Source organism: Xiphophorus couchianus, chromosome 16, assembly GCF_001444195.1.
Source record: "Xiphophorus couchianus chromosome 16, X_couchianus-1.0, whole genome shotgun sequence".
In the NCBI taxonomy this organism is placed as follows: Eukaryota; Metazoa; Chordata; class Actinopteri; order Cyprinodontiformes; family Poeciliidae; genus Xiphophorus; species Xiphophorus couchianus.
The window spans coordinates 18321920-18332740 of NC_040243.1; the positions used below are offsets into that span (position 1 = coordinate 18321920).

The window sequence follows — 10821 nt, forward strand, 5'->3', positions numbered from 1 at the left end:
GCATTCCTAGTTAAAAAAGAAAAAACAACAACTTTTTAGGACTATGTGTCAGTGTTCAATTCTCAAGTGTTTTGCCATCTCTTTAATTCTTTCTTCCAGTTGTGCTCTGTATTCAGCGTCTTACTCAGACATAAGTAACATTTCAGTAGAATAAAACAACAAAATGGTCATAATTGTGCTGTTAACCTGTGTAATTTCAGTCAGTTTTGCAAGTCAATACAGATATGCAGAAAACTGTTGCAAAGGCAAGAATTTTATTCCACCATGAAACAATAAAAATTTACACTGGCGAAAGCTAGTAGAAAAAGATTTCAAAACAAAATGTACTTTCTTTTTTTTTGAGAAAATGCCAAAACATATCTCCAAGTTATTCAGATTGCTGACAAATATATATTTGCTACAATGATACATAATTCAAATAACAATCATTTGCATAAAAAGGCAAGCTGCAGAAAAGACAAAAACATGAGTATGAAACCGGTTTACATGACAGACAACAATAATGATTTTTGAACACAGCCATCAATAAAACAAAACATTTTCATATCCTTGATTTTGAAAACTGTTACTTTGTTTTGTATTATCTGTCCTAACATAATGCGATGAAAGCAGATTATAAGTAAATTTGTGTTTTATTTAATTGACACTTTAATGATAAGAAAAACAACTCAATCTGGTGTAACTTCACTACGTTATAAAAGTTGGATCCAGTGTATTATTGAGTTCTAAAAATATTTGCAAGCTTCAATAATCAGGATAAAAGGCTACAGAACATGTTTAGAAGCTGAAGAATAGAAATTTGGATCGAAGTTACTAATAATGCATCCCTGATGTATTTGCGAGCCCTTGAATCTACACTGTGTACTGTAGTTTGGACCAGTTACCACAAATATATTACATCTGTTGGCCTGATTGTCTGCAGTAATTGTATGATCAGGGCATGTACTTTATTCCTTTCATCCTTGGTATAATATGCAGATCTCTAACGTCATCGTGCTGAAGCAGCCAACACAAATAGCGCTCTGTCCCCATGCCCCATCCACTGGTGAGGAGAGGTTTCACTTTGCGCATGCTAATGTACCATTTGTAAGACTCTTCTGGTACTGCATGGTGCCTGAGAGCTTCTCGTACCACCTCAGGGGTGGGGTGGCGTTCACCAAGACCAACAGTCTCACCAAGCCCCAGCAAAAGGTCTGCTGCTTTGGCTTTGGACCGTCCTGTGCCCTCCATGTATGCCTGGTAGAAGGGAACGCCCAGGTGGTCCATCTCAGTTAGCCATACAGCACCACCAAATTTCTCTATTAAAACGTGCTCTCCTTTGCGAGTTAGCTTCCTACCAAAGAGGGGTTGGCCATCTTGCACCCACTCTAAGCAGTCTGCAGAGGGCATCATGGAAATGGCTTGAGCCAGGGGGATTCTCGGAAGAGCAGTTTTTCCTTCCATTTTGCTCAGGATTTCTGTCACGTGTGCTAAGGTTCCAGCAGAGTTCTGGATTATGTCAGAGTGATTTTTTAACATAGACTTGGTGAGGTGAACCAAGTATCCCTCTGCAATGGAAATGGCATTGTCCATGTCCCCTACCAATTCACACTCTACATGGTAGAACTGATTCAAGTGTGTGGTGTCTGGATCTTCCCCTCTAAAGCTTGGAGATATGTAGTAGGTTCCGGGTAGGTTCTCCTGAAAGCGAAGGAAGTATTCAAGAACAAACTGCATTGAGTCAGCCAGGTACACATCTTGACCAAGCAGACTTACAGACACTGGCTCTGAGTCGGATCCCAGGCCCATTGGTGAAGATATGGTGTCTGTGGTGAGAGGGGTCAGAGCATAAGAGTACTGACAGGAATTGTGGAAATATTCCACTGTGCTGTGGAACAAAGTGTTTTGAATTTGGAACAAGTTGCGATACCACTGGCTTTTCATGGCCAGAGTGGAGTGAAGTTGAGGATCTTTCCATGAATTAGGAGGTCTGCACTGGGTGATTTTCAAGTGTGTGTTTTTGAGAGATTCAGCACCAGCTGGTGGGCCATCCAAGGATGACACAAATCCAGGATAGGTTTGGAAGAATTCTGGTTGTAGCTCGGCAGCTTTTGTCCTATTTGGTGAAGGTAGCAGAGGCACCAGCTTGACATGAGCATGGTCGATCTCAAACCCCTCAAAGATCATTGCAACGCTTGAAGCCTTCATTCCTTCCTGCAGCAGTTGAGCAACTTTATATGTGGCCAAGAGGAGAGTTTTGTAGTCTGGATTGTCTAGACTGAAAATGTCACTGGACAGAGGCTTGCGTGGTACCACAACAGTTAGACCGGGTCTATTTGGGTATGGTGTAAGGAAAGCAACATGCTCACTGTCTTCCCACACTCTCCATTGTTGCTGTTCTCCCCGTACAATGCGGCTAAACAGGTTATCACTGGAAGGGTCACCAAAGTAATCAAAACAAAATGGTGCATTAGGTGTAGGCAGCGCATTTCTGATTTTGGCTTGAACTTGAGTCAGTGCCTCATCATTCCAGCGTGGGCCACTTTTTGAGTTACAGAAGCCTGTATCATAACTGTGGAACTCCTCTTCTTTGGCAAGATGAGGTTGCCACTTTGGTTCTAATCCATAAAGTGGCAGTAATCTAATTTGTGCTGGTTTATCAGGTATTGGATTAAAAATCAAGGCACAACGTTGTACTCCCAGTCGCTCACATAGCAAGTTTGATACTGTTTTTGCACCTTGTAACATAGTTACAAAGTCAGGTGTGGGCAACTGAAAGATACTGTTAGCCCCACTCAGAGTTTTTCTAGCCAGAATGGTTGACCCAGGAGTCCAAGGGTTTGGGTTCAGGTAAGCAACCAGCTCTTTTGTTTCCCAGATCACATTGATGTAGTTCTTCATCGGCTTGAGAACTTCTACCCTGGAAATGCCACCACTAGTTGAGGCCACAAACATCACACCAGCATTTGTTTCAATGACAGCATCACCCTTTTTGTCCACAGCAATGATACCAGCACACACATCTTTCAGATTTTGGCCTATCACTTCTTTGCAGGCCTGTCTAAGGCTATAGCCTTTGTTGTGGTATAGACTGGCTATTTTCTCTGCCACACTGCTCCTTAAAAAGACATCGCCGTCTCCAGAACAAGTAATTGCTACCTTGTCATCTGCATATATCCCTGCTCCTACTACTGCAGTATCCCCTACTCGTCCTTTTAATTTCCCCACCAACCCACCTGTTGAGGTAGCAGCTGCCAATGTGTTCCAACGATCAAAGGCCACAGCTCCAACTGTCTGAGGGTGGTTGTTTTTTGAGGCATTTCCACCACTGATTTTTGAGAGTAACTCTTTGTGACGTATATCAGTGTAAAAATACTCTGGCCCAACTGGCTTCTCTTTGTCCTTCAGCCCTTGCAGAAACTCTTCAGCTCCTTCCCCAACAATCAGTGCATGTGAGCTCTTCTCCATTACACATCTGGCTGCTTTGATAGGGTTTTTTACACTCTTCACACAAGCAACAGATCCTGATCTCATTTGACTTCCATCTACAATGGTGGCTTCCAGTTCATTTTTGCCATCTTTGTTGAAAACTGAACCTCTACCTGCGTTAAACAAAAAGCAGTCTTCCAAAGCTTCCACAGACCTCTGAACAGCATCCAGACTACTGCCACCTTGTTCAAGAATTTGGGCCCCAAGGGTTAAAGCTGTTTGCAGTGCAAACTCAATCATCTCTGTCACTTTGCTGTTCAGCATACTCTCCTCTCCAGCACCACCATGAATCACAAGAATGTAGTCAGAGCTCATGCCAGATACAGGGTCAATAGCACCTTTGCCCTTTTCTACATTCTCTTGGCATTGAAGCATCTGCTCTGTTTTTTGTTGTTTGAACAGGCAATCTAGTGCCCCCATTTGGCTTGTGATGGCATACCTAACAGCTAAAAGCATCAACAACTTCAAGCTCATCTTGAAGTTTTCTTGAAGCTTCTTCAGAGCAACAGCAAATGTCCCCTTTCCATTCAGCACAAGTCGCACCTTATCTTTCTTTCCAAGGTAGGTTACAGCAAGTTGGTCTTGTGCATAAGCATTCCCTACTCCACACTCTACACCTTCCATCATGTCAGAACCTGTAAGGTATACAGATGGACAACCAAAGGGATCCAGGAATTTCCTTAATGGATTGTCAGATGGTAAAGACCGGCGCAGAGCAGCCAGGTGTGGACCAACACCTTGGCCAGTTTTGGTGCTTCGGATAAGGCTCTTGTGCTCTAAAAAAGCAAAATGGAACAGCTGCAGTAAGTCTTTAGTGTAGTGGATGGTGTTATCAGGACGGATGCAAGATCCCAAGGTATTAACTAACTTCCGGGAGTGCATTGTGAGAGAGTACGTGGGATCACAACGACCATGTTTGTAGTGCCGCATATGTGTAGGTGTGACAAGCATATGTTTGGCAGCAGACTCCCCAAGAGTCTGCCAAAGGGAGAGCTGCAAAGAAAAATTGACCCAAGCATCATACAAGCCCCTCTGCCCTCTAAAAGTAGAAAACACATCAGGATATGAGGGTAGATCAAAAGTGAGAACTAGATTGTCTGTTGTCAATACAGGGTTCTGTTGGAGGTTCCCTTCAAAGGGGAACACTAGGGCTTTTGGACATGCAGAATGAACAGTGTCTGTTGTCTCAGGCTTGGTCATGTCTTCTAAGTCATTATTGACAAGGTTTAAATCAACAGTCTCAGACAGATGGTATACACGTTCAGTCACAAGAGAAGCTACCATTCCATCCACAGCGCTGTGTTCGAACACCATCCCAGCCGTGCTGTCTTTGAACACAACAAGGTTCAGGACCTGCAAAAAAAAAAAAAAAAAAACAAAGCCTGAAAAATTGTATTGGTTTCTTCCTGAAATTTCAGCCATCTCTTAAAATTTTAAAACTTTTAAACATAAAAGTACAAAATCCTGTTTGTTGTAACTCAATACTGTTTAAATTTAAAATAAATTAAGCTAATTTGTGTTCTTTATTTGATTTTAGAAATTCTCTGCAGATTTGCGTAATTTGTTTTATGCACAGTGAAACTACAGAAGTCCTTAATTATTCTTCCTATTCACTATTCACACGTATTTTTCTGTCGGATCATTAAAAACCAGTTTAGATATACCTTGTCATAATGTCTCAGACATGGAGTGTCTCCTCCTCCTCCCAGCCTCACTGCATTGAGGACGTCAGCCATTTCAGAGGGGGCGTCACTATCTTCCAGACAGAGTGTAAGGACGGCGCTCTCCATGAGCTCGAGTGATTTTTGCACATCACCTCCTTGCTTGAGAATCTCTTCTCTGAGGGAAGCCCAGGACTTGCGCTCCAGAGTTGAGAGGCTGCAGATGAGAGAGGGATCTTTTTGTTCCCCAGCTTTGGGCAGATCCATCACCTGGGCCAGTTGCTTGTAGATGTCTGTAAAGGACCGTGCAGAAACTGGTCCACCGGTGCTGGGACGCCAGAGTATGTCAACGGGGAATGCTCCACCGGCACAGGTGATGATGGCATGGAGGCTATCTGGATAGACCTGATGAACAGAGTTTCACAGTATAGTAAGTGAGCAGGAAGCAAATTCAGCGTCATCATTGCACAAAATGTTTTTTCAGAAAGGTAAAATGTTTTGACATTTACTGCATTAATCTCACCTTAATTTCATCTCGGCTCTTGCCAGGAATACGGCTGGCGGCGAACACTTCAGACTGCTGAGTGTGTTCCATAGGAACATCGCCCTCCAGTAAAACGGGTTCACTGTACAGCTTTGCTGCTGCCCAGAGCAGAGCAGCTGCCCTCCCAAGCTGAGAGCATCCCTTAACTTTAGATGGAAGAAGAACAACAGGGAGGGCCGTTGAAGTAGGCAGGGGGTCAGCACAAGAAAGCAAACCCCTCTTGAACTGCTCTGTCACCCAGTTCTCCTGGCCTGTTGCAGTGGCCTCTAATTTCCTCTGGGCCTCTTCCAGGGCATTCCTCTGCTGTTCCAGGGTGCTTTTGAACTCAAGGTAAAGATCTGGGCTTAGCGTGAGCTGCAGAACACGGCTCACTTCTCGCAGTGTAGCGTCCAACTCTGGAACTGGGTAGTTGAGAAGCGTCATCCTGTTAGAACTGAGGGGGCTTGTCAAAGAAAGAACAAAAGTGACACCCTCAGTGGATAAAACATCATTGTTTTCAATAACCAATCCAACACAGTTAACTCCAAATGCTGCTGATCATTTTAGGGAAACGATTCCATTGCAAAATTATTTATGCAACTTACATGTTTTCAGATTGTACAGGTACAAGTTGTACCTGTATATAGCATCAACAACTTGATGCTGTTGTATTTTATTCATTGTATTTTAATGGGATGTTATAGGTCAAACAAAGAAGTACATAATTATTAAGTGGAAATAACAAAAATAGGAATGTCATTTTGTGGTAAATAGATTTGCATAAATGTTTCACAAAGCATATTTAATTTTCTAAAATTAAATCACACCTAAATGGCACATTTTAGTCATTCCTATTGAAAAATGCTTCCACCAACCTTTGCTAGGCCTGTTTTTAGTGCTGCAGAGATAAGCTAAGTCTAATTATTAGATATCAACGTCATAAATTCTTCTTTAAGAGGTAAACATAGAGTTTTACAACTTTAGGTTGGGAGAATGAAATTAAATTCTTCTCTTGTTTCCCAGAGGTAGCTTTCATTTACAAGCTGTTCCTATTTCTGAAGTATGTGACAGCTCTCACGCATACACACACACACACACACACACACGCACGCACGCTCACAATAAACATATATTACACACAGTATGACATACGTTTCCTTCACATGACGTCCAACCGTTCTCACATTAGTGGACCAATAAGTTGGTTAGGTTGTTAATGCTTAAAAAAACACAACACAGCTCTCTTTGTGAGTGAAATTGGTGGACATGAATGGAATGCACCCCACCACTGCTGAAGAGAACAGCTCCCTCCGTAATGTCCGGTAACAAGGCCCGTCTGCTCACACGTGAAAGCAGTTACTCCTTTCCTAAAACTACAACTTTCTGGTTGTCAAGGAAACGCGATGGAAATTAGATTTATCTTGATTTGTTCAAATCATCCACACAGTGCCAGCTATCTGCGGTCTGACCAACTTCAGCAGGAGTCAGGCTTTCAAAGAAAGCTGGGTTTGTGATGCACGCTACCATAAGAAGGAAATGTACTGCAAAGGTGAAATAAACCAACAGAACATTTACAAGGAATGTTACTCACCAATAAAACAATCACTTTCTGTGTGTGTGTGCTATAATATCCCAACTTTGATCCAAACAAGTCTTTAACAAATAAGGTTTCTCTGACTTGTTTAAGTATATTAGAAAAGCAACCCCTCAACTTCGCAAAAAATAAAATATGTTGACATGAAACTTCAACTGGATGTCAGAATTTGCTATCGCAAAAAAAAAATTAATAAGACAGAAATATGTCCAGGTAAGAAAAATGTATCAGAATGCATAAAAAAGGCATAGTCGTTATAAACTGGGATGTACAGGTAAGGTTATAAATTTCCTGTTAATTTATTTTTAAAAATCTTTTTCTCTTGTTATTGTGATTGCAGAATAAAAATGATCTTACCTCTCTAAAGGACTTTGTCCAAGACTTGGCCAGCTGCTCCAGTGGGAGACCACTCAGTGGGAGGAAAACTCAGAATGGACTGCAAAAACAAGGGATTTTTTTTTTTTACCATAATGAAGAAGCTGTGACTCCAATTAAGAAACCTTCTCTCCACCTCTCATAGCCCATCTTTCTGAATAAACTTTCATGTTTTGCTTTCTTTGTTTTTTCTTTTATTTACCAAAAATTACAACTGAAGTTAAATATGATACAAAACAAAATAAGACGTAAGAGTAGCTCAGAAGAAATAAAATAAAATAAAATGAATCTCCCTCGATCATCTCAGATCGAAATCCTTTAGAAAAACTGAGGGTTGAGCTGAAGAAGGAATCTAGAAAAATCTAGAGATAAAAAGAGAAATGGTCAAATTAATAAGAATTTATTCAGATTTTACTCTGAGAATTTTACTCTTAATTCCCCATACACTAGTAATTTACAGCAAAGGATAAAAAGACATGGTCTGTATCAAAGTCTATAAAGTTTCTTCCTTCCTTTAATCCAATTATTACCTAAAATAATTTTTTTTCTAAAATCTGATATTTTATGCATTAAGCCAAATCATTTGTTTCACTTTGAATAGTATAATTTCCATATTTTACACATATGTGATGATGTGTGTAAAATAATGTGACAGAACTTACTTGTGTCTTTCAGATGATTTGCCCCTCGCTGTTTAGATCTCAAGACGCGCTCCAGGTCCTGAGCATAAATCGGTTGAATAAATGTCAGGCTTCAATAAATACTCATAGCTCCTCTTTGAGATTTTAGCTGATCAGCTTACTCACCTTGGTGTAGTTAGGGTAATGTCATGTGACATAAAAAGTGGCGAAATTCAGTAATTTATTTTACATGAATGACTATCGTGGGACTGAGACGTCTTAACAAAAGCAGATGAGATCAACAACTCAGTGTATTTATACTCTGTGATGCCTCCATGAAAGGCTCCCCAAAACAAATCTTTTGCAGGCTTGGATGAAAAAAACTGATTATATTCTTTTGCTTTTGTTTTCCAGGGGGGAAAAAAGGGATCTCTCTTACTGATTAACAGTAAATGTCAGGCTAATTTCCTCATACCGAAACCTTTTAGGGCATATACTTCCCTTCTGATAAGATTGACCCCTTACGTGACCCTCCCCAAAACGCTGACATGTCAGACTTTAGTACTGTGAGGACACCGGTGTCTTCATGACAGGAAAGAGGTTGAACACCCAGCATTTCTTATGAATTTCTTTGTTTCAGCACAATATCTGGCTGGACAGACCAATAAAACATTTTAATAGGCTTAAGAGATCACCACTAGGGCAGTTGCCCAGGGTGTTATTTGAAAGTGGGCACAGCAGTACCAAACAACTACCTGTATATATTTTAAATGTCTTTTTCAATCAATTAGTGAATCAATCAATCAATCACATTTTATTTGTATAGCACATTTCAGCAACAAGGCCTTTCAAAGTGCTTTACGTCGTAAAAACACAAAACTACAGTCATAGAACAATTGAAACGTTACATTTTGTCAAGTGCCATCGTTACACATCAGATTGGTGATTAATGTCTCATTGATTATGTTTCAACAACAACTCTAAGCAGGCAGAATTTTTAGTCTAGTTTTAAAGAAACTCAGTGTCTTTCACCCTAAAGGAGAACTGAAAAGTGTTTTTAAGCTAGCATCAGGTGAAGGAAAATCATAAAATATTCTTACTGTAAGATATTTTCCAAGAAATACCACTCTGCTGTTTTTGGCATTTCTGTAATTCTGCTGTGTTTTAGTGGCCAGCTGAGCCTCATGAACTGAGGACGGTAACTCAGCCCCTCAAAATTACCCCAGTTCGGTATTTATTGACAAAAGCTCTAAAGACAGTTTTAGGTCAGACAAATGTTTAGTGGAAGTGTTTCACTGACTGATATTTGTGCAGTATCAATATTTGAGATTTCATTTAAGTTCTCCTTTAAACAGGTTTTCTGTTGCTTAAATGTGTGTGCTGTCAATGGAGAGACAGCGCCCCATCCTTAGTGTCAACCTTCTTAGTTTGGAGAACATAACAGAACAGCTGATTGTCATCTGCATAAAGCTGATATTTAAAAATGTATTAATGACATGTCCATATGAGGGAAAAAAGCAGGGGGCACAAATCTCACATCTTGATCATATTCTAATTAGTAAAGCGGTGACATCTGCATACTGGCGTCATAAAGAAAAGTTTCTACTTTTCAGAACTTTTGTCCACCACTGTAAACCAGATTACCACAATTATAATGCTTTCTTCTTTCATACTGAAATTGTGTGCGAACAGTTTACGTTTTTTTGTTGTAAAAATGCAAGTTTGTCTTTCTCTGTGTGTTAATCCTTTTTTGGGTTAGCTGTCTGCCTTTAAGTTGGAACAGACTGCAGATCTCCACAGAAACAAAACAGCAGAAATAAATAATGGGTAGATAATCAGTCTTATTTCATGCACACAAAAGATTACAATACAGAAATGTAAAAATCATAAAGCATTTTCAAGGAAGGATTGTAGCAAACACTAATGTAATATGTTAGAACTTGACATAGTTTTCTCTTAGTTTGTATTTAACCTGTTTTTTATTCTTTGTGTTCAAAAATGTGCACAGCTGAGTAAAAACAAAACACAGAAAACAGAGAAGTGAAGAAGCAGCTGCTCATGTGATGCAGATCATTTTCCCTATATTCCATTTATACAAGGTCACAATGAATCACCAGATGATCTTACACTCAAATGAGCATTTGCGTGATTACAAACCACTAAAAGAAGGATTTGGTCGGTTTCTAATCCTGGTTTTCTTTCCTTAACCTTTGTCCTCTGTACAAATTTCACAACAACAAAAAACCAATTATCTAATTTTAGTTTCTCTTCTTGTCTGGCTGCTACTAAATGCCATAAAAGGCCACCAAAATGGTGGTTACACTCACAAAAGATGGTGAAAGTTTAATGTATAAACTATTGGACAGTTTTTAATTACATCAAGCCAGTAGCTCACACAGTATGGTACAACCTCTATGTGTGAGTGTGTTCCTGTTCCTGTACTGTTTTAACACCTAAAGTAAATAGGTGCTATCAGTCTGTAAATAGACAGAAAGGTGAAAAGATGCTTTAGCAAAGTGGGGCTTTTTTTGTTATTATTAATTGCTTTTCTGGTTAATAGTACAGGATAAATGTCTGAGA

General features: G+C 40.0%; 1 protein-coding gene across 1 annotated transcript; it reads right to left on the reverse strand.

Annotated features, from left to right (window-relative positions):
* Positions 1-232: 232 nt before the first annotated feature.
* LOC114159797 (uncharacterized) lies at positions 233-8615 on the reverse strand. Its single transcript, XM_028041976.1, has 6 exons — positions 8428-8615; positions 8284-8341; positions 7604-7682; positions 5653-6115; positions 5133-5534; positions 233-4821 (listed from the first exon to the last, which is right to left on the reverse strand). The coding sequence occupies exons 4-6, from the start codon at positions 6094-6096 to the stop codon at positions 934-936; spliced, it is 4734 nt and encodes a 1577-aa protein (XP_027897777.1). The 5' UTR covers positions 6097-6115; positions 7604-7682; positions 8284-8341; positions 8428-8615; the 3' UTR covers positions 233-933.
* Positions 8616-10821: the final 2206 nt, after the last annotated feature.